At 47.6% G+C, this 22,952-nt stretch overlaps 1 protein-coding gene across 1 annotated transcript in view; it reads right to left on the reverse strand.

Annotated features, from left to right (window-relative positions):
- Nucleotides 1-10,513, reverse strand: part of ik (IK cytokine) — a 72,034-nt gene extending 61,521 nt beyond the window's left edge. The window contains exons 1-4 of the mRNA XM_056284549.1: nucleotides 10,364-10,513; nucleotides 7,430-7,496; nucleotides 5,286-5,378; nucleotides 3,809-3,868 (exon numbers count right to left, since the gene is read on the reverse strand). Of these exons, the coding sequence (XP_056140524.1) occupies nucleotides 3,809-3,868; nucleotides 5,286-5,378; nucleotides 7,430-7,496; nucleotides 10,364-10,373 (230 nt within the window). The 5' untranslated portion in view covers nucleotides 10,374-10,513. The remainder of the gene's footprint in view (nucleotides 1-3,808; nucleotides 3,869-5,285; nucleotides 5,379-7,429; nucleotides 7,497-10,363) is intronic.
- Between the last annotated feature and the right edge of the window lie 12,439 nt (nucleotides 10,514-22,952).

A 22,952-nucleotide genomic window follows, 5' to 3' on the forward strand; every position in this document is an offset into this window, starting at 1 on the left:
GTGTGTGTGTGCAGTCTGGTTATTGTGCCACGTGGTGTGTGTGTGCAGTGTGGTTGTTGTGCCATGTGGTGTGTGTGTGTGTGTGTGCAGTCTGGTTGTTGTGCCATGTGGCATGAGCGTGCAGTCTGGTTGTTGTGCCATGTGGTGAGTGTGCGTGCAGTCTGGCTGTTGTGCCATGTGGTATGTGTGTGTGTGTAGGTAGTCTGGTTGTTGTGCCATGTGGTGAGCGTGTGCAGTGTGGTTGTTGTGCCATGTGGTGTGTGTGTGTGTGTGTGCAGTCTGGTTGTTGTGCCATGTGGTGAGTGTGTGCAGTCTGGTTGTTGTGCCATGTAGTGTGTGTGTGTGTGCAGTGTGGTTGTTGTGCCATGTGGTGAGTGTGTGCAGTGTGGTTGTTGTGCCATGTGGTGAGTGTGTGCAGTCTGGTTGTTGTGCCATGTGGTGAGTGTGTGCAGTCTGGTTGTTGTGCCATGTGGTGAGTGTGTGCAGTCTGGTTGTTGTGCCATGTGGTGAGTGTGTGCAGTCTGGTTGTTGTGCCATGTAGTGTGTGTGTGTGCAGTGTGGTTGTTGTGCCATGTGGTGAGTGTGTGCAGTGTGGTTGTTGTGCCATGTGGTGAGTGTGTGCAGTCTGGTTGTTGTGCCATGTGGTGAGTGTGTGCAGTCTGGTTGTTGTGCCATGTAGTGTGTGTGTGTGCAGTGTGGTTGTTGTGCCATGTGGTGAGTGTGTGCAGTGTGGTTGTTGTGCCATGTGGTGAGTGTGTGCAGTCTGGTTGCTGAACGACATGAAGGACGATGTGATGCTGATGCTGCAGTAACTGCTGCAGTGCACAGTGGTGTGTGTTGTGCTTGTTGAAGATCATCTGTCTCGTTGGAATTGATCCAGTAGCGCATACATCGTTGCTGCACTAGCGCCTCCTCCAGTTGGTCGGGGCGCCTGTTCGAGGGGAGGGGGAAGTGGGGGGAATAGTGTGATCCTCCCACATGCTAACTCTCCCTGGTGAAACTCCTCACTGTCAGGTGAAAAGAAGTGGCTGGTGGCGCCACATGTATCGGAGGAGACATGTGGTAGTCTGCAGCCCTCCCTGGATCAGCAGAGGGGGTGGAGCAGCAACCGGGACGGCTCAGAAGAGTGGGGTAATTGGCCAAGTACAATTGGAAGGAAAAGGGGGAAAAGAAAAAGAAAAATCATACATCAGTGTGTGTTCTGCCTGTCCACACTACAACATGAGACCAGCATGTACTAACTCATACACTTTGTGCAGCAGTTTCCAAAAGGAGTTTCAGGTGATCAGACTTGTTGTGGAGGAAAGGCCAGAACAGGGAAACAAGATGTTCTCAGAGGTGTTTGTAATAGTGTGGACATGACCTGTGTGGCTGGTGACTGTCTGAGAAGACATTTATCTCTTAGAGACTGGTGAATGTCTGAGGAGAAGACATTTATCTCTTTGTGACTGTCTGAGGAGAATACATCTATCTCTTGGTGACTGGTGAGTGGCAGAGGGGAAGACATCTATCTCTTAGTGACTGGTGACTGTCTGAGGAGAAGATATTTATCGCTTAGTGAATGGTGACTGCCTGAGGAGAAGACATCTATCTCTTTGTGACTGGTGAGTGTCTGAGGAGAAGACATCTATCTCTTAGTGACTGGTGACTGTCTGAGGGGAAGACATTTATCTCTGTGTGACTGGTGACTGTCTGAGGAGAAGACATTTATCTCTTGGTGACTGGTGAGTGTTTGAGGAGAAGACATTCATCTCTTTGTGACTGGTGAGTGTCTGAGGAGAAGACATCTATATCTTAGTCACTGGTGACTGTCTGAGGGGAAGACATTTATCTCTGTGTGACTGGTGACTGTCTGAGGAGAAGAAATTTATCTCTTAGTGAGTGGTGAGTGTTTGATGAGAAAACATCAATCTCTTAGTGACTGGTGAGTGTCTGAGGAGAAGACATCTATCTCTTAGTGACTGGTGACTGTCTGAGGAGAAGACATTTATCTCTTAGTGACTGGTGACTGTCTGAGGAGAAGACATTTGTGTCTTAGCGACTGGTGACTGTCTGAGGAGAAGACATCTATCTCTTAGTGACTGGTGACTGTCTGAGGAGAAGACATCTATCTCTTAGTGACTGGTGACTGTCTGAGGAGAAGACATCTATCTCTTAGTGACTGGTGACTGTCTGAGGAGAAGACATTTGTGTCTTAGTCACTGGTGACTGTCTGAGGGGAAGACATCTATCTCTTAGTGACTGGTGACTGTCTGAGGAGAAGATATTTATCGCTTAGTGAATGGTGACTGCCTGAGGAGAAGACATCTATCTCTTTGTGACTGGTGAGTGTCTGAGGAGAAGACATCTATCTCTTAGTGACTGGTGACTGTCTGAGGGGAAGACATTTATCTCTGTGTGACTGGTGACTGTCTGAGGAGAAGAAATTTATCTCTTAGTGAGTGGTGAGTGTTTGATGAGAAAACATCAATCTCTTAGTGACTGGTGAGTGTCTGAGGAGAAGACATCTATCTCTTAGTGACTGGTGACTGTCTGAGAAGACATTTATCTCTTAGTGACTGGTGACTGTCTGAGGAGAAGACATTTGTGTCTTAGCGACTGGTGACTGTATGAGGAGAAGACATCTATCTCTTAGTGACTGGTGACTGTCTGAGGAGAAGACATCTATCTCTTAGTGACTGGTGACTGTCTGAGGGGAAGACATTTATCTCTTAGTGACTGGCGACTGTCTGAGGAGAAGACATTTATCTCTTGGTGACTGGTGAGTGTTTGAGGAGAAGACATTCATCTCTTTGTGACTGTCTGAGGAGAAGACATTTATCTCAGTGTCTGGTGACTGTCTGAGGAAAAGAGATCTATCTCTTTGTGACTGGTGAGTGTCTGAGGGGAAGACATCTATCTCTTAGTGACTGGTGACTGTCTGAGGAGAAGACATTCATCTCTTTGTGACTGTCTGAGGAGAAGACATTTATCTCTTAGTGTCTGGTGACTGTCTGAGGAAAGGAGATCTATCTCTTAGTGACTGGTGAGTGTTTGAGGAGAAGACATTCATCTCTTTGTGACTGGTGAATGTCTGAGGAAAGGAGATCTATCTCTTAGTGACTGGTGAGTGTCTGAGGGGAAGATATCTATCTCTTTGTGACTGGTGACTGTCTGAGAAGAAGACATCTATCTCTTAGTGACTGTCTGAGGAGAAGACATCTATATCTTAGTGACTGGTGACTGTCTGAGAAGAAGACATCTATCTCTTTGTGACTGGTGACTGTCTGAGGAGAAGACATTTATCTCTTAGTGACTGGTGAGTGTTTGGGGAGAAGACATCATCTCTTAGTGACTGGTGACTGTCTGAGGAGAAGACATCTATCTCTTAGTGACTGGTGACTTTCTGAGGAGAAGACATTTGTGTCTTAGCGACTGGTTACTGCCTGAGGGGAAGACATTTATGTCTTAGTGACTGGTGACTGTCGGAGGACAAGACATCTATCTCTTAGTGACTGGTGACTGTCAGGGGAGAAGACATTTATCTCTTAGTGACTGGTGACTGTCTGAGGAGAAGAGATCTATCTCTTAGTGACTGGTGACTGTCTGAGGAGAAGACATCTATATCTTAGTGACTGGTGACTGTCTGAGAAGAAGACATCTATCTCTTAGTGACTGTCTGAGGAGAAGACATTTATCTCTTAGTGACTGGTGACTGTCTGAGGAGAAGACATTTATCTCTTAGTGACTGGTGACTGTCTGAGGAGAAGACATTTTTGTCTTAGTGACTGGCTTAGAGGCAGACAAAACAACACCACAGCACACAAACCTCTTCTTCTTCCTCCGTCTTGCTGCTGGATCCTCATCCTCATTGTAGTCCCTTGGCATTCTGGGAAAATTAGTTCATTTTTTATTAGTGCGTCAACTTATGTTTCATGGAGTAAAGGGTACTGACATCATTTCTTGTCATTGGTCAATTATACCCTTTTCCCACTGGCCAAAAAAACCCGCTTATGTCCCCCTTTGCTCAATGTAAAAAGGCGGATGTTAGCGGGGGTTTTGGCCAGTGGGAAAAGGGTATTAGCTTCAACTGTTCCTCCACCAGTCTGACTGGATAGAAAAGGCCTTGTGGTAATTTTGTGGTGTTTTCACACATGGCTCGTTTGCTCAATGTTTGATGTGTTGTTCTTGTGTTTTTCTTTTCAGAAGTTAGTGATGAAATTCCTGCATGACAATTCTGACCGATGAGTGACCGATTTGCTTGTGCATGGCATTTGTTTAACAAATCTAATTTAGGTGTGAGTCCAAAACAAATGTAACTAAGGTGTGAGTCCAAAACAAATCTAACTAGGGTGCGAGTCCAAAACAAATCTAACTAAGCTGCAAGTCCAAAACAAATCTAATTTAGGTGCAAGTCCAAAACAAATCTAACTAAGGTGTGAGTCCAAAACAAATCTAACTAGGGTGCGAGTCCAAAACAAATGTAACTAGGGTGCGAGTCCAAAACAAATCTAACTAAGGTGTGAGTCCAAAACAAATCTAACTAAGGTGCGAGTCCAAAACAAATCTAACTAAGGTGCGAGTCCAAAACAAATCTAATTTAGGTGTGAGTCCAAAACAAATCTAACTAAGGTGTGAGTCCAAAACAAATCTAACTAGGGTGTGAGTCCAAAACAGATCTAACTAAGGTGTGAGTCCAAAACAAATCTAAAGAAGGTGTGAGTCCAAAACAAATCTAAATAGGGTGCGAGTCCAAAACAAATCTAAAGAAGGTGTGAGTCCAAAACAAATCTAAGTAAGGTGTGAGTCCAAAACAAATCTAAAGAAGGTGTGAGTCCAAAACAAATCTAACTAAGGTGCGAGTCCAAAACAAATCTAACTAGGGTGTGAGTCCAAAACAAATCTAACTAGGGTGTGAGTCCAAAACAAATCTAATTTAGGTGTGAGTCAAAAACAAATCTAACTAGGGTGCGAGTCCAAAACAAATCTAACTAGGGTGTGAGTCCAAAACAAATCTAACTAGGATGCGAGTCCAAAACAAATCTAATTTAGGTGTGAGTCCAAAACAAATCTAACTAAGGTGCGAGTCCAAAACAAATCTAACTAGGGTGCGAGTCCAAAACAAATCTAACTAGGGTACGAGTCCAAAACAAATCTAACTAAGGTGCAAGTCAAAAACTGTAACAAATTAGTCCCTGATTTGGAACAAAGCAAACAGACTATTGGTGTCAAAGCGCCCTCAGCATTTACAGTCAAAACCAAAGATTAGTGTTAGCATGACGCTGGAAATGCTCGTAACTACTCACTCATGATGTCTGGACTTTGAGGGCGGGGCTGAAGAGGGGGCAGACCTTGGTGTCATTAAGAGCTTCCTGAAGTCATCGTTGGTTAGCTTGGACCTGTGTAGAAACAGGACAGGTAAAGTGGGCTGTCAGTCATCTTCTCTTACACACATAAATTCCCTCAGAGAGAGAGTGAGAGAGAAAGACGCTACGCCTACAGAAGACGGACGCTGTTCACATAAAAAGTTCAGCTATGAAAAGAAACCTTGGAGAAACTAGCGTTCGTTCTGACAACAGCCGTATCAATCTTTTGTTGTTGTACAGTTGGTCACTTTCAACACAGTAAATCCTGTGTTTGCAGAGTGTGCCTTTATCATAACACTTAGTCAACTTTGGCCCATTCAAGAATTTTTTAGGTATTACTGGTATGAAAGTAAATAAAGCCTGCAATTGGTTTACTAAGTGATTATTATGGCTGGTTGTGACTGACAGGACACGGCTGTCTTTCTGTGGTCCCTTTGCACAGCATTTGCTCCCCATAATAACTTACTGAACTTGCGATGGACTTCAGGGGTACAAATATCACACTGACAAAAACATTTTCTGCAAAATGCATATAGTACAAAGGTGTCAGCTCTGTGGGTGCTGAGCAGCTTGAGTGGCCAGCCACAATATTTTTGCCCCCATATGGCTTCCATAAAATAAAAAGCTGCTTGGCCGAGACACAGCGCAACACTAACATCCAGCTTCCAGAGGACACAAGCGCCGAGGGTGTCCCATAGGCCTTATTCTTATGAATGTCCAATGAATTGGCAATGGCCCCCGTCCTGTGAGTCATGCGATTTGGAGTGACACTAGGCAGGGAAGTCACAGTGGGCAGGGAGTGGCTCAGGAAAGGTCCACAGAGAGGCCGTTACAAACAAAGACAGAGAAAGTGAGGCCAAGAAAGACATAGAAAGATAGACAAAGAAAGACATACAACGATAGACAGAAAGACATACAAAGACATAGAACGACAGACAGAAAGACATAGAAAGACAGAGAGAAAGACACAGAGAGACAGACATAGAAAGACAGAACGATAGACAGAAAAACATAGAAAGACATAGAGACAGACATAGAAAGACAGACATAGAAAGACATAGAGACAGAAAAACATAGAAAGACATAGGAAGACAGAGAAACAGACAGAACGACACAGAGAGATAGACATAGAAGAGAGAGTGGCAGTCAGAAAAACACAGACAGACATAGAAAGACACAGAGAGACATAGAAAGACAAAAAGACAGACATAGACATAAAAAGACAGAAAGACATAGAACGCCACAGAGACAGATATAGAAAGACATAGAACACAGACATAGAAAGACAGAACAATAGACAGAAAGACAGAGACAGACATAAAGACATAGAGACATAGAAAGAAAGACATAGAGAGACAGACATAGGAAGACAGAACGATAGACAGAAAGACATAGAAAGACTGACATAGAAAGACAGAGAGACAGACATAGACATAGAAAGACAGAAAGACTTAGAAAGACAGAGAAAGACATAGAAAGACATAGACAGACAGAAAGATAGACAGAGAGACAGACACAAAGACATAGAGAGGCATAGAAAGACAGAAAGACATAGAAAGACATAGAGACAGACACAGAAAGACAGAGACAGACATAGAAAGACAGAGACATAGAAAGATAGAAATGAAGACAGAGAGAGACCAAGAAAGATAGACAGAAAGACAAAGCGAGAAAGACATAGAAAGACATAAAGAGACAGACATAGAAAGACATGGAGAGATAGACATAGAAGAGTGGCAGACATAGAAAGACATAGACAGACAGACATAGAAAGACACAGAGAGACATAGAACGACAGAAAGACAGAGAAAAACATAGACAGACAAAGAGAGACAGACATAGCAAGACAGAGAGACAGACATAGACAGACAGACATAGAAAGACAGACATAGAAAGACAGAGAGAGACAGAAAGACAAGGAGAAAGACATAGAGAGACAGAGAGACATAAAAAGACATAGAGAGACAGACATAGAAAGACAGAGAGATTAACATAGAAGAGAGAGTGGCAGATATAGAGCAGCAGACAGAGAAAGAAAGAGAGAGACAGAGAATCAAATATGTTAACTGACAAAATATACTCACTGTAGGGCAGACCTGTGGTCATCCACCTCATGGCCGTCGGGGGCCAGGGGGTTGGAGTAACTCTCAGCTGGAGGGAGGTGGGGGGGGGGGCAGAGTTCAGTAACAAGAAAATAACATGAGTATCAAACCTGCCGCTTTCTGTACACAAGAAAAACTAAAACTCTGAACTCCACAGACCGATCAGTGTAGGGGACAGAAAGGTGGAGGCCGGAAGGTGCTGGAAGCACCTGGCTGGCGCCCACTTCTTATTTTTACAGTTCAGATATTGAGAGGAAGAAGACTCCACGCACCCCGCAGCGAGCAGCTGCTCTGACACGCTCAGTGTGGAACACACCGTTAAAATGGACTTAGCCCAAACGGACGGGACATATTCTACATGAATACACTAATTAAACAACGAGGGACACATGGACACATTGTTTAATGCCACTTTTCTTACACAGCCCTTTCAATGGCAGGGTGACGTCCAGACAGGAAGTAGACCAGGACCCACTGAGGATTTAATGAAAACCTTTATCCTACACCCGCATGACATGTATGGTACACGTCAGTTATTCTGACCGACCCGCATGACATTCATGTTACACGTCAGTGATTCTAACCGACCCGCATGACATTCATGTTACACGTCAGTTATTCTGACCGACCCGCGTGACATTCATGTTACACGTCAGTTATTCTAACCGACCCGCATGACATTCATGTTACACGTCAGTGATTCTAACTGACCCGCATTACATTTATTTTAGACGCCAGTTTGCTGAGTTTCACTGTTATTCTGACTGACCTGCATTACATTTATTTTAGAAGTCAGTTTGCTGAGTTTAACTGTTATTCTGATTGACCTGCATTACATTTATTTTAGACACCAGTTTGCTGAGTTTAACTGTTATTCTGATTGACCTGCATTACATTTATTTTAGACACCAGTTTGCTGAGTTTAACCGTTATTCTGACTGACCTGCATTACATTTATTTTAGACACCAGTTTGTTGAGTTTAACTGTTATTCTGACTGACCTGCATTACATTTATTTTAGACACCAGTTTGTTGAGTTTAACTGTTATTCTGACTGACCTGCATTACATTTATTTTAGAAGCCAGTTTGCTGAGCTTCACTGTTATTCTAACTGACCTGCATTACATTTATTTTAGACGCCAGTTTGTTGAGTTTAACTGTTATTCTAACTGACCTGCATTACATTTATTTTAGACGTCAGTTTGCTGAGTTTAACTGTTATTCTAACTGACCTGCATTACATCTATTTTAGACGCCAGTTTGTTGAGTTTAACTGTTACTCTAACTGACCTGCATTACATTTATTTTAGACGCCAGTTTGTTGAGTTTAACTGTTATTCTAACTGACCTGCATTACATTTATTTTAGACGCCAGTTTGCTGAGTTTAACTGTTATTCTAACTGACCTGCATTTCATCTATTTTAGAAGTCAGTTTGCTGAGTTTAACTGTTATTCTGATTGACCTGCATTACATTTATTTTAGACGCCAGTTTGCTGAGTTTCACTGTCATTCTAACTGACCTGCATTACATTTATTTTAGACGCCAGTTTGCTGAGGTTAACTGTTATTCTAACTGACCTGCATTACATCTATTTTAGACGTCAGTTTGCTGAGTTTCACTGTTATTCTAACTGACCTAAATTACATTTATTTTAGACGCCAGTTTGCTGAGTTTCACTGTTATTCTGACTGACCTGCATTACATTTATTTTAGAAGCCAGTTTGCTGAGTTTCACTGTTATTCTAACTGACCTGCATTACATTTATTTTAGACACCAGTTTGCTGAGTTTCACTGTTATTCTGACTGACCTGCATTACATCTATTTTAGACGCCAGTTGGCTGAGTTTCACTGTTATTCTTCCTGACCCACATTACATTTATTTTGGACGCCAGTTTGCTGAGTTTCACTGTTATTCTAACTGACCTGCATTACATCTATTTTAGATGCCAGTTTGCTGAGTTTCACTGTTATTCTAACTGACCCACATTACATTTATTTTAGACGTCAGTTTGCTGAGTTTCACTGTTATTCTAACTGACCTGCATTACATTTATTTTAGACGTCAGTTTGCTGAGTTTCACTGTTATTCTAACTGACCTGCATTACATTTATTTTAGAAGTCAGTTTGCTGAGTTTCACTGTTATTCTAACTGACCTGCATTACATTTATTTTAGACGCCAGTTTGCTGAGTTTAACTGTTATTCTAACTGACCTGCATTACATCTATTTTAGACGCCAGTTTGTTGAGTTTAACTGTTACTCTAACTGACCTGCATTACATTTATTTTAGACGCCAGTTTGCTGAGTTTCACTGTTATTCTAACTGACCTGCATTACATTTATTTTAGAAGCCAGTTTGCTGAGTTTCACTGTTATTCTAACTGACCTGCATTACATTTATTTTAGACGCCAGTTTGCTGAGTTTAACTGTTATTCTGACTGACCTGCATTACATCTATTTTAGAAGTCAGTTTGCTGAGTTTCACTGTTATTCTAATTGACCTGCATTACATTTATTTTAGACGCCAGTTTGTTGAGTTTAACTGTTATTCTGACTGACCTGCATTACATTTATTTTAGACGCCAGTTTGCTGAGTTTAACTGTTATGCTAACTGACCCACATTACATTTATTTTAGACGCCAGTTTGTTGAGTTTAACTGTTACTCTAACTGACCTGCATTACATTTATTTTAGAAGCCAGTTTGCTGAGTTTCACTGTTATTCTAACTGACCCACATTACATTTATTTTAGACGCCAGTTTGCTGAGTTTCACTGTTATTCTACTTGACCCGCATTACATCACAGCTAACGTTCACTGCATAGCTCGGCTGTGCGTCTAAGCTAACTAGCTTAGCCTTAGCATAAAATAACAGCGGATCGATGTTCTGGTATGTCTGCCAACTTACTTTCGGGCATTTTGGAGAGGAATGTATCGTCCCGTGCGACTAGAAGAAGTAATTATTGAAATTAATATAGAAGTACGAGGTGCCGTTATTGTCGTTACTTCTCATCCGTTCCGTTTTCGTCTTCTCTAAATAGGAAGTGACGTAGGCTTCCTCGCTCTTCTTCTTCTTCTTCTTCTTCGTCTTCTTCTTCTTCTACTACTTCTACTACTACCATCATCACCACCGCCACCACTTCTTCTTCCTCGTAATCATTTGCGGTTGGCAAACAACGAATTAGCGCATTACCGCCACAAGCTGGTATGGGGTTTGGATCAGAATGTCTGTTATTTACGCCACTCCAGTCCATTCCAGTCATTTAGCCGACGCTTTTATCCAAAGCGACTTACAATAAGTGCATCATGTAACGTAGGAGATCAGGAGAACTACTAGTCATCAGAGGTCCTAAGTGCATGTAAACAAGCATCTAAGAGAAAAACCAGTGCTAAAGTAAAAGCGCAAGAAAGAGATTTTTGTTTAAAATGAGTGAATTCAATGAGTGCTAAGAGCAAGTAACAGGCTAGTCAAAAAAGTCTCCCTCACTCTTTAGTGTTTATTTTTTAACAAAACTTTATTGAACTCAAACTCAGGACAAATTTACAAAGGGAACATAAATCTGCTAAACATAATACACTCGTATCGAATCCCGCACCGGGCAAGAAAATAACCGGTTACAAGTGTGTGTGTGTGTGTGTGTGTGTGTGTGTGTGTGTGTGTGTGTGTGTGTGTGTGTGTGTGTGTGTGTGTGTGTGTGTGTGTGTGTGTGTGTGTGTGTGTGTGTGTGTGTGTGTGTGTGTGTGTGTGTGTGTGTGTGTGTGTGTGTGTGTGTGTGTGTCTCTTTAGTCGAGGGGTTAGCGATGTCTCCCGCGGTTCGCGTCTCGGCCGCGGCAGGTCCTGTGGTTTTGCAGCGAGTTGGGGGGGGGTGTAGACTGACTCGCATGGAGGCAGTGTTGGCGTCTAGGCTTAACATTTAATAATCCTTGCAGGGGAAGTCAGGTACAGTGTACAGGCATGTAGCTGTGTGTATAATGCCGCCACTAGGCTGCATGATCACCTGACTACTGTGTAAGTACGGAATGCAGGTCAGTACAAACATAACGCTACGAGGTTATCTACATCCTCCTTCTTTAGTTCAGAGCTGTCATTATGTTTCCAAATGTTCACTGTGTTTCAAAGTAGCGTATATTTAGTAAAGCAGTACTGGCTATCTTGTGCTGGTCTTACACGAACTACGCCTGACATGTAACTCTGCGAAGGAAGCAAATCTGTGTTAATGTAACATTAAACATTTCAACAACATTTAAACAACATTTCAACAACAAGAGAAGTATAGTTATGACGGTAGGTAGAATTTACCATTTCACATTTCAACCAACAAGGCAAGTCGGTTCTTGTGTCCATGCACGCTTCATTCAGTGTGTTTTGGGTTGGGCTTTGAAATCCTCCCAGATCTTGTGATATAGAGGGATTGAGATTGTCCAGGTGGCTCCACGACTGGCGGTGGCTCTTCAGTGGTCGCTTGAGCGCCATGGTCCGGCTCTCTAGTGAGTCCTGATGGAATGCGTTCATTTTGGTCGAGGATATGTTGAGGTTCGGATGCTGGCAGAATGTGCCGTCGGTTTCTCCTGTATTCCTTTCCTGTAGCGGTTATAGGGATACATTTGAGCTGGTAGGAACGTTAGTTTACAGCTGCTGTTTCCTCGGTTCGGGTTTACAGTGACACACTTCCGCTGCGCGGGTTTTTGTTGTTGTTGTAATAGTGGAAGGAAGAAATGGTGCACGTTGTGTAGCCGAAAGAGAAAGTTGTCACGACTCCTGCTTGAGCTCCTCTGCACTGGTGACCCCGACGTTTGTCTCTTGGTAGTTATCAGAGACAATCCTTCAAACGATCATGGTCGTGACGAAATCAACGCGGTTTCTCTCAAATTGCCAGAGTTCTGGGAGTCATCGGCAACGACATGGTTCGCCCAGGCGGAAGCGCGGTTTGCTATCCGCAAAATAACGGATGATGCTACTAAATACTACTACGTGGTATCGGCGCTCGGGTGTTCGACTGCAACTAGAGTGGTGAGTCTCCTTACAAATCCTCCGGCGGCAGACAAATACAAGGGGCTCAAAGACCACCTCTTCAAGAGTTTTGAACTTTCCGACGCCGAGAGGGCCCACCGTCTCTGTTCTCTGCAAGGCTTGGGTGACAGCAGGCCATCCGAGCTCATGGACAAAATGCTGAATCTGCTGGGACCGGCGCACACACCGGATTTCCTCTTTGTCCAACTATTTCTGCGACACCTGCCTGCTCAGGTGCGGGCCGCTTTGGCTAACACCAGCATTACCGGTTGCTGCAAGCTAGCTGAAGAAGCTGACAAGTTCTTCCTGGCCAGCCAACAGCAGCACTGCGCGTCCGCGCTCACCCCTGCCCACCCCCACACAACACCACCTGGTGACTCCATGGTGGTCGCCACGGCAACCCCCGGTCGGCGACAGGAGCCCGGCCTGTGCTTTTACCATGCAGAGTTCGGGGCCAAGGCGAAAAAGTGCAACTCCCCGTGCAATTTCAGCTCGTCGGGAAACACCAAGGCCGGCGCTCACTAGTGGCCATGGGCGTCGGCGTGGAGGACAACAGGCTACTTTTCCTGCAAGACTCCATCTCGGGGCGGCGTTTCCTATGCGACACTGGGGCGCAGAGGAGTGTCGTACCTGCATCGAGTGTGGACGCCCTGTCGGGTGCTCACGGCCCTCCCATGGAAGCTGCTAACGGCAGCTCTATCCGTACGTACGGCACGAGGCACATTGACATGTGTTTTAACGGACAGCGGTTCAGCCGGGATTTTGTCACCGCCGACGTGGCATTTCCCCTCCTCGGTGCAGATTTCCTTTGTGCTCATTGGCTGTTGGTGGACGTCAGGAATCGACGCCTGATTGACGCCGTCACCTTCGCTTCACACGCGTGTACACTCAGCGATACAGGCTCCGTCAGGCTGTCCAGCATGCTCTCCAATGAGGACGTGTTTCTCCATCTTCTCTCTAAGTTCCCTGACCTCACTCAGCCCACATTCTCGTCATCTACGACCAAACATGGGGTTGAGCACCACATCGTCACCACTGGCCCGCCGGTGCACGCCCGAGCGCGGCGCCTCGACCCGACCAAGCTCTCTGTCGCCAAGGCGGAGTTTGAGAACATGGAGCGCCTCGGCATCATCCGCCGCTCCAGCAGCCCATGGGCTTCACCCCTCCACATAGTGCCTAAGCCTGGCGGTGGGTGGCGTCCGTGTCGTGACTACCGTCGGCTCAATGACGCAACAACACCGGACCGCTACCCGGTCTCTCACATCCAAGATTTCTCCGCCCACTTGGCTGGGAAAGTGATCTTTTCCAAGGTGGACCTCGTCCGTGGATACCACCAGGTGCCCGCCCATCCCGCTGATGTCCCCAAAACGGCTGTGACAACTCCGTTCGGACTATTCGAGTTCCTGCGCATGCCGTTTGGGCTCAAGAACGCCGCGCAGTCCTTCCAACGCCTCATGGACTCAGTGTTGCGGGACCTGCCTTTCCTCTTTGTGTACCTGGATGACATCCTGGTCGCTAGCATCTCCGTGTCCGAGCACTTGTCCCACCTCAGAGCCCTTTTCGAGAGGCTCAGCCTGCACGGGTTGATGTTAACCCGGCCAAATGCCAGTTTGGTCTGAGCACCATCGACTTCCTGGACCACCGGGTCACCAAGGACGGGGCGGCCCCCCTTCCTTCTAAGGTGGAGGCCGTCGCAGACTTTCCACGCCCACACACGGCCCAGTCCCTCCGGGAGTTCATTGGCATGGTGTCCTTCTACCACCGGTTTATCCCCCGGGCTGCCGATCTCCTCCGCCCCCTATATGAGGCTCTGAAGGGCACAGCCCCCAAACACGCTGTGAACTGGTCTGCAGAGAGGGACACGGCTTTTAAGGATGTGAAGGCCGCCCTGGCTGACGTGGCGATGCTGGCACACCCTGTGTCTGGAGCGCCCATCGCCATCACGACGGATGCTTCGGACTACGCTGTCGGCGCGGTTTACGAGCAGTGGGTGAGCGGCGCGTGTCAGCCGCGTGCCTTCTTCAGCCGGCAGTTGAACCTGAGAGAGCGCAAATACAGCACCTTTGATCGTGAGCTGCTTGGCCTTTTCCTCGCTGTTTGGCACTTTCGTTTCCTACTGGAGGGCCGTCAGTTCACGGCTTTCGTCAATCACAAACCGCTGGTGTTCGCGATGGCCAAGGTGGCAGAGCCGTGGTCAGCCCGCCAGCAGCGACAGTTGGCCTACATCTCAGAGTTTACCACCGACGTGAGGAATGTCGCTGGGAAGTCCAACCCGGTCGCCGACTGTCTCTCCCGGGCCATCACTGGTGCCGCCCATTCGGGACTCGACTACAGCCAGATGGCGGCTGACCAGGCCGCCGACCCAGGAGTGCAGGCATGCAGGACCGCCGACACAGGGCTGCAGTTGGAGGATGTGGCTTTCGACGACGCCGGTGCCACGCTCCTGTGCGACGTCTCTACGGGTCAGCCCCGACCAGTCGTTCCGACTGCTTGGAGGCGACGGGTCTTTGATGCAGTCCATGGGCTGTCTCACCCTGGCAGAAAGCCTTCACAGAGGTTGGTGGCGGCAAAGTTTGTCTGGCATGGACTCAAAAAGGATGTGAGGGACTGGGCTGACACCTGTGTGGAGTGCCAACGCTCCAAAGTGCTCCGGCACGTCAAAGCGCCCCTGATACCTTTCACGGTACCTGAGAGGAGGTTCGACCACGTAAATGTGGACCTGGTAGGCCCCCTACCCCCCTCCCGTGGTTTCACATACCTGCTCACCATGGTCGACAGGACCACGCGATGGCCAGAGGCCGTCCTGCTTTCGTCCACGACAGCGCCTGAGGTTTACCGAGTGTTCATCGGAACCTGGGTCGCCCGCTTTGGCACCCCATCTGACCTCTCCTCGGACAGAGGGCCGCAATTCACGTCAGTGCTCTGGGAGGAGATCGCCGCAGGTTTAGGGGTGAGTCTCCATCGCACCACAGCGTATCACCCTCAAGCTAATGGATTGGTCGAGAGGTTCCATCGCTTGATGAAGGCCGCATTGCGGGCTACCTTCAAGGTCGACCGCTGGGTCGACAAACTGCCTTGGGTCATTCTTGGGCTCAGGACGGCCCCCAAGGAGGACCTCCAGTCTTCATCCGCCGAACTGGTCTACAGACAGCCACTTCGGGTCCTGGGGATTTCCTTCCCACCGCCACAGCTTCCTGGTCCACCAGCTGCCAAAGGACTGTGCTGCAGGAGGAGGCCAGGGCTTTTGCACCGGTCCCCACTTCTCAGCATGGCGGCTCTCAGTCCTATGTCCCCACGGAGCTGCGGTCGGCGGAGTATGTTTTCATACGTCACGACGCGCACCACGGTCCCCTGCAGCCACCCTACGACGGCCCATTTCGGGTACGGGACACTGGAGATAAGCACTTTGTGGTGGAGGTTGGCAGCAGGCTGGAACGGGTTTCTGTGGACCACCTCAAGCCTGCTCACCTGGACTTAGACCGCCCTGTTGGTCTAGCCCTGCTCCCACGGCAGGGGCGCCCCCCAGCCCTGACTCCCTCTCCCGGCGAGCCGCCCCCTGCTTCCCCAGCCCCTCCCTTTCCCCGGTCCAGCTGTGAGGACTCTACTGCTTTGCCTGCGGTTGAGCAGCCCCCAGCTCCTGTTCAGCGGAGCCGTTGGGGCAGAGAGCTCCGCCCCCCTCGCCACACTGACTTTTCGTATTAAGGCGAATTCTGGGGGGACGTGTGTAGTGGTTATAGGGATACATAATTCGCCTTATTGAGCTAGTAGGAACGTTTGTTTACAGCTGCTGTTTTCTCCTACCCAGTCGCACGGATTTTCGTTAATCTATCAGATCGTGATACCATCACGATTACGACCTGATTTACGTGATGCGGTCACGACTCGCCGACTAAGTTAGGGTTAGGGTTCTATCAGATCGTGACCACATCACGTAAATCAGGTCATAATCGTGATGGTATCACGATCTGATAGATTAAAGTCCGTGCGACTGGGTTGGTTTTCTCGGTTCGTGTTTACAGTGATACACTTCCGCTGCGCGGGTTTTTGTTTTTGTTGTTATGGTGAAGGAATAAATGGTGCACACTGTGTAGCCGAAAGAGGAAGTTGTCATGACTCCTGGTTGAGCTCCTCTACACTCCTTCCGATTCAACGATGTAAGATCTAGGTTCGTTGCACTTCCTTTTGATCACTCCGATCTTGTCATGTCCCTTTTTAGTCTGAAGACGGACCATTTGGGACGGTTCCAGTGCAGGCAGTGGTCTGCTTGACTTGTCATAGTGCGCTTTCTGCATTCCCCGTTTCTTTGACAGTTGAGCCCGGACCGTTACAGTGTCCTTTGACGAAGGCGCCAACAGCTGCTGGCTGGCAGGTAGGGTGGTGCGTGTTCTCCTAGATAGGAGACGCTGTGCGGGAGAGCCCAGGGTTGTATCTCGTGGCATGTTCCGAATGTTCAGCAGATTCAGAAGCAGATCTGTCCTGTCTCTCTTTGAAGTTTCAAGCAGCCTCTTTGCGCTTCGAACTGCCCGTTCTGCCAGGCTGTTTGCTTGTGGGTATTCAGAACTGCTGGTGGCGTGGTGGAAACCCCGGGTTGTGGCAAACTCACGAAAAACTGACTGGAGAACTGGGTGCCATTGTCTGAAAAGACGGTGTCAGGGACGCCATGGACTGAGAAGTGCCGCTTTAGCTTGTTGACCACTTTGTGAAGAGAGGTTTTTAAGTGGATCGATTTCAAACCATCCTGAGTACGAGTCGACCAAGACCAGGTAGTGGTGACTGTTCCACTCGAAGATGTCTGTGGCGACGGTGGACCAGGGCGGTTCTGGGATTGGGGTGGGTTGCAGTGGCTCTTTCTGTTGATGTCCTTGTAGACTGTTGCACACACTGCAGGCTTGGACCATGTTCTCAACATCCTTTGCCATGGATGGCCAGAAAGCAACATCACGTGCTCTGCGTTTCATTACTTCGGCCCCAGGATGTCCTTTGGGTAGAATGGTCAGGTACTCAGACTGTAGTGTTTGGGGAATGACCACTCTTGTTCCTTTCATTACCATGTCATTGTCGATGGTGAGCTCATCCCAGGATGCGAAGAATGGTCTTGCAGCGGCTGCAGTACTGCTTGCTCGGTCGGTCCAGCCTTGCTTTACAGTGCGGCAGAGAGCTTGCATCGAAGAGTCTGCAGCTGTGTGTTCTCGCAGCTCCTTCCGGCGATTTGATGAGATGGGCTGGACTGCCATCACTTCGAAGTCGTTCTGTTCAGTTTGATGCTGTGATGTGCTCTTCCTTGGTGCACGAGACAGCGTGTCGGCCAAGTACATGAACTTCCCTTTCTTGTAGACAAGCGTCAAGTTGAACTTGTGCAGCTTCAGCATCATGCGTTGCAGACACGCAGGTGCGGTGTAGATTGGTTTGTTCAGGATTGTGATGAGGGGCTGATGGTCGGTTTCGACTGTAATTGGCTTGCTGTAGACATAGTCGTAGAACTTGAAACATGCAAACACCACCGCCAGCAGCTCCTTTTCTATCTGAGCATATCTTGTCTCGAATTGGGAAATCTTCCGAGCAGAATATGAAGATTATGCTTTAGCCACAGGGCTGGTGGACAAGGACAAGAAGGTCATGGGAGTTGAATGTCGACATGTCTACAAACACAACTTAAATCTGACCGATGCACAGCAAGAGAACGCGACCGTCATACTGGACTCATTGGAGAGGTATTTCAAACCCGCTAAAAATTTGATTTATGAGGGCTACGTTTTTGGCTGTTGTAAACAAGAGGAAGGTGAAACAGTAGACTGTTTTGTGACACGGCTCAGGGAGAAAGCTTCCACATGCGAATATGGAGCCCTAAGAGATGACTTAATCAGGGACAGAATAGTCATCGGCACTGCTAAAGAGGGCACATGCAGATGGTTGTTAAGGGAAAAGGACTTGACTCTAGCCAGTGCTATTGAAGCATGCAGAGCAGCGGAGCTAAGGGATTTGCAGTTGAGATCCATGGAGCAGGAGAGATCACTTGTGGACAATGTCAATGTTGTAGGGAAACAAATATTCAAAAGATCAGCCAGTACTACAGAGAAAATGAGTGGAAACCCCAGATCACAAGGTGGGGACCTCTCCACATGCAAATACTGTGGCACAGCACATGAGTGTGGAAGAGAACACTGCCCAGTGTATGGCAAGACCTGCAATGCTTGTGGCACAGCCAATCACTTTGCGAGAGTTATAATATGCTGTGCCTGGGCACTATGTACGCTTATACAGACCGAAGACAGACGTGCTATTTTCTGTAACTTTATTCACCACGATGTAAATACAATATCCGGTCCGTCCTCTAATAGCGTCCCTACATCAACCCCGTCCTATATATATGTTCCCACACATATCCTATCAGTACATCTCCCCCTTTTAGCTTAATGTCAGACTTTCTTAAAAGTGCTTTTCTTTCTTCACTAAGCATGTCACTTATCTTGAACAGTAAACATGAACAGTCACTAACAGTGCTATCTATTGTGGATCACTCTCTTTTTCCTCTCCTTTTTTTCTTACTTACAGATATTCCTATCATTTAATAAAACAACAACATAGAACTGAATGTCTACTCACTAGGGGTCAGGGTAGACTACCTGGGTCCCCGAAGCTGTGCAAGGATTATTCTGCCTTGTGAAACAAATCACAGCTTTCTAACTTGTGACTATAAGTCCATTCTCTTGGGTGGTCTTATGGACCGGCCTGATCTGGTCACTGTGGGAGTCTCTGGAACGACCCTGATGTGAGATCTATTTCTCCTAAGACTTCCTGGGGGCAGGTCTATGTTATAAGACCTTGGTGTATGAGCTGGACCACAAACAGTTCCTGTTTCCTTTGTGTTCTTCACCCAGACCCTTTGTCCTGGTCTGAGCTCTTGTCTTGTCTTGGCGTTGTGTCTTTTGTCGTACCAGGAAGCTCGTTTCACTTTCAAGTCCTGATCCTTCCTCCTGAAAGCCTGGATGTCCGGCCAACCTGGCTGTAGCTTCTCCTGACTGACGGGCAAGGGCGTTCTGATGTTACGGCCCATCAGCAGTTGTGCAGGGGATGACCCGTGGGCCAAGGGGGTGGCTCTGTAAGCCATGAGGGCCTTGTGTGGACCCTCCCCCTTCTTCAGGAGAGACTTTACCGTTCTCACAGCTCTCTCGGCTTCCCCATTGCTTTGAGGGCGCGGGGGCTGCTCGTTGTGTGTGTGAAGCCATAGTCTCTGGCGAAAGATGCAGACTCCGCTGCAGAGAACTGGGGGCCATTATCCATGACAACAGTTTCCGGGACCCCATGGCGTGTGAAGATAGACTTCAGCTTCTCTGTCACGTGGGCTGTGGTGGTGGATGAGAGGTTGGCTACTTCTATGTAGCACGAGAAGTAATCAATCACCACGAGGTACATCGCATTGTTCCACTGGAAGGGGTCCGCCGCAACGTGCTGCCACGGCCTGTCGGGCAATGGTGTCATCAGCAGCAGCTCCGGTGCATTGTGAGCCTCACGTGCACAGATCTCACAGTTTTCCACTTTCTGTTTGATTTGACTGGTTAGACCTGGCCACCATATTGACTGCTGCGCTCTGGCGGCACACTTTGTCATGCCTTGGTGGCCTTCATGAAGTTTGTTGAGCATCTCCTCTTGCATGGTGAGCGGGATGACAAGTCTCTCCTCTCGCCTTTCAGCAGTAGCCCATCTGCTATCAGCAGGTCCTGGTGATACTGCCAGTACGGTTGAAGTTCCGACGGAAGACATTTTCTGTTTTCAGGCCATCCGGTCTGCACCATGTTTTTGAGCTTTTTGCAGATATCATCTGTGTCCTGTGCTGTCCTGATCTGAGCCAGCCTGTCGTCCGACACTGGCAGGTGCTCCATTATTTGGTTGATGGACACGCACACATCCTGCTCCAGCTGCCTGTCCTCTGCTGTGGGCTCTCCATGGACTGGCGCCCGGGACAGTGCGTCCGCTGTGATCAGTTTCTTTCCAGGCACATGCTCGATCTGCTACGTGAAGCGAAACAGTCGCAGCCTGACTCTCAGGATGCGAGGTGGCAAGTCATCAAGCGCTCTGCTGCCGAGCAGAGAAATGAGAGGCTTGTGATCAGTTTGTATGAGGAAGTCCATTCCGACCAGATAAGTTCGAAAACGCTCGCACGCCCAGGTCAGCGCGAGCACCTCCTTTTCAATCTGGGCATATCTTCGCTCCGCGTCTGTCATGCTGCGTGAGATGAATGCGACTGGGCGCCAGTCCCCCGACGGTTGCTTCTGAGACAACACTCCTCCCAGTCCGAAGGAGGGGGCGTCCGCTGCAACTCTGGTCGGTCTGTTCAGGCAGTACTCTGCCAGAACTGCAGGCGAACTCAGTTCCTGGCGCAGCTCGTCGAAAGCACGCTGCTGCATGCTCCCCCATTCCCAGTCGGTGTCTGTCTTGAGTAGTTCTCGTAGCGGCTGTGTGAGCTCTGCAATACGTGGTGAAAACTTACCCACGTAGTTTACCATGCCCACAAACCTCCTCACATCAGCAACATCTTTGGGTGTTGGCATCTCCTTGATCGCCTTGATCTTTCCAGGGTCTGCCTCAATGCCTTGAGCTCCGACGACATGGCCCAGGAACATGACCTTGTCCACTGCAAACTCACATTTTTCACTGTTGAGCGTCAGCTCCTCCTTCTGGAGCCGCTCCAAGACCTGGTGGATTCTGCGGTCATGTTGTTCACATGTCGCCCCAAAGACGAGAATGTCATCCGCGTGATACACAGTGCCTTCCAGCCATGTCAGCATCTGTGTCAGCCTCTTTTGAAAATGTTCTGGTGCTGATGAGATCCCGAACGGAAGCCTCTTGTAGCAGTATCTCCCGAACGGGGTGATAAATGTTGTCAGCGGGACTGATTCTGGATGTAGAGGGACCTGCCAGAACCCGGCTGTGGCATCCAGTTTTGTAAACACTGTTGCACCTGCGAGCTTGGCCAGGGTTTCGTCGACGGCAGGCAAGATATGTCTTTCTCTGACGATGTATTCGTGCAGATGGGTCATGTCGGAGCAGATTCTGATTTTTCCTTCGGGCTTTGGTGCGACGACCATCCCCGCGCACTAGTCCGTCGCCTCTTCAATGGGCATGATCACTCCCATGTCCTCCATTCTCTGGAGCTCTGCTTTGACTTTGTCGTGTAGCGGTAGAGGTACACGTCGTGTCAGTGACAACGCGTAGGGCTTGGCCTCCTTCTTCAGCTTTATCCTGTACTCCCCCTTCAGGCAACCCAGCCCTGTGAAGACTTTGGAGTATTCTTCTTTCATCTCAGCCTCCAGCTCTCTCACACTGTCCACTGGATGCAGTAGCTGCAGTGCTGAAATGGCTGGAAAGCCAAGCAAAGGAGTTGCCAGCTCCTGTACGACGTACACTCGTTGTGTCGTTGTCCTGTCCTTGTATTCCATGACTCCATCAAACTGACCACTCACCTTAAGAGGTTCGTTGCTGGGCCCACATAGTGGTTTTGTTGCTGCTCTTTTGAGTAGGCAGTAGCTAGAATGACTGTCACGTCCACTCCTGTGTCCAACTTGAAAGTCATTTCTTGGCCATTCACTTTCAGCGTCTTTTTCCATGTTTTCGGTTTTTCTCCTGCTGACACTGCTCCCAGGAAAAGAGGATCTTCCTCCTCCTCTTCTTCTTCTTCTTGAACTGCACCCACTCTGCTGGATTTGCGAACAGCAGCAAAATGTCATTTCTTCCGACATTTTCTGCACTCCGCTTCCCGTGCAGCGCAGCTGTTCAGGGAGTGTGCGGGAGCTTTTCCACATCTGCCACAGCTTTTCTGCTCTTCGACCCTTTTTGTAGGCTGTTTTACCTGTCTGATCTTTGTGAGACTTCTGCTTGAATTTCAGTAGATCTACATTTGCCTCCTTCTGGTCTGTCGTCTCTCTCACTACGGGTTGCTGCTTCTTGATTTCTTCATGTCTTAGTGTAGCGCTATCTATCCTTTTTAACTGTCAAGGACAACGCTCCTGAGTTCTCTATACAACTCGGTATCCAATAAACTATTGAAGTATGTTAACTTCGCTTTTTATGTGTTTAAAGTATGTTCTAAAGGCTCTAAATGTCTTACAGTGTCATCTGGTAACTCCAACTAAAAAGGTTGACTACCCCTTTAAGGCGCTCAAGTATGGCATATGACCCCTTTAAGGCAATCTAACATGGTCTAGACACCTCAATGTGTCACCGAGTAACTTATATTAAAATGGTGGACTAGCCCTTTAAGGTTGTCTCAACATGTCACTTACCATAGCCTAGACACCACAGGAATAAACACACATGAATAATCCACACTCACACAGGTACATAGAATTATATATACAAATGTATTATGGGTAATAATTATTAGAATGAATGAAAGTGATAAGCCTCAATGGCTAACAAGCATCTGCATTAAGATATACATAAATTAATCAGACCAACGCCTTAGCATACAGCTCAATAACCCTATAAC

Source organism: Lampris incognitus, chromosome 8, assembly GCF_029633865.1.
Source record: "Lampris incognitus isolate fLamInc1 chromosome 8, fLamInc1.hap2, whole genome shotgun sequence".
Classification (NCBI taxonomy): Eukaryota; Metazoa; Chordata; class Actinopteri; order Lampriformes; family Lampridae; genus Lampris; species Lampris incognitus.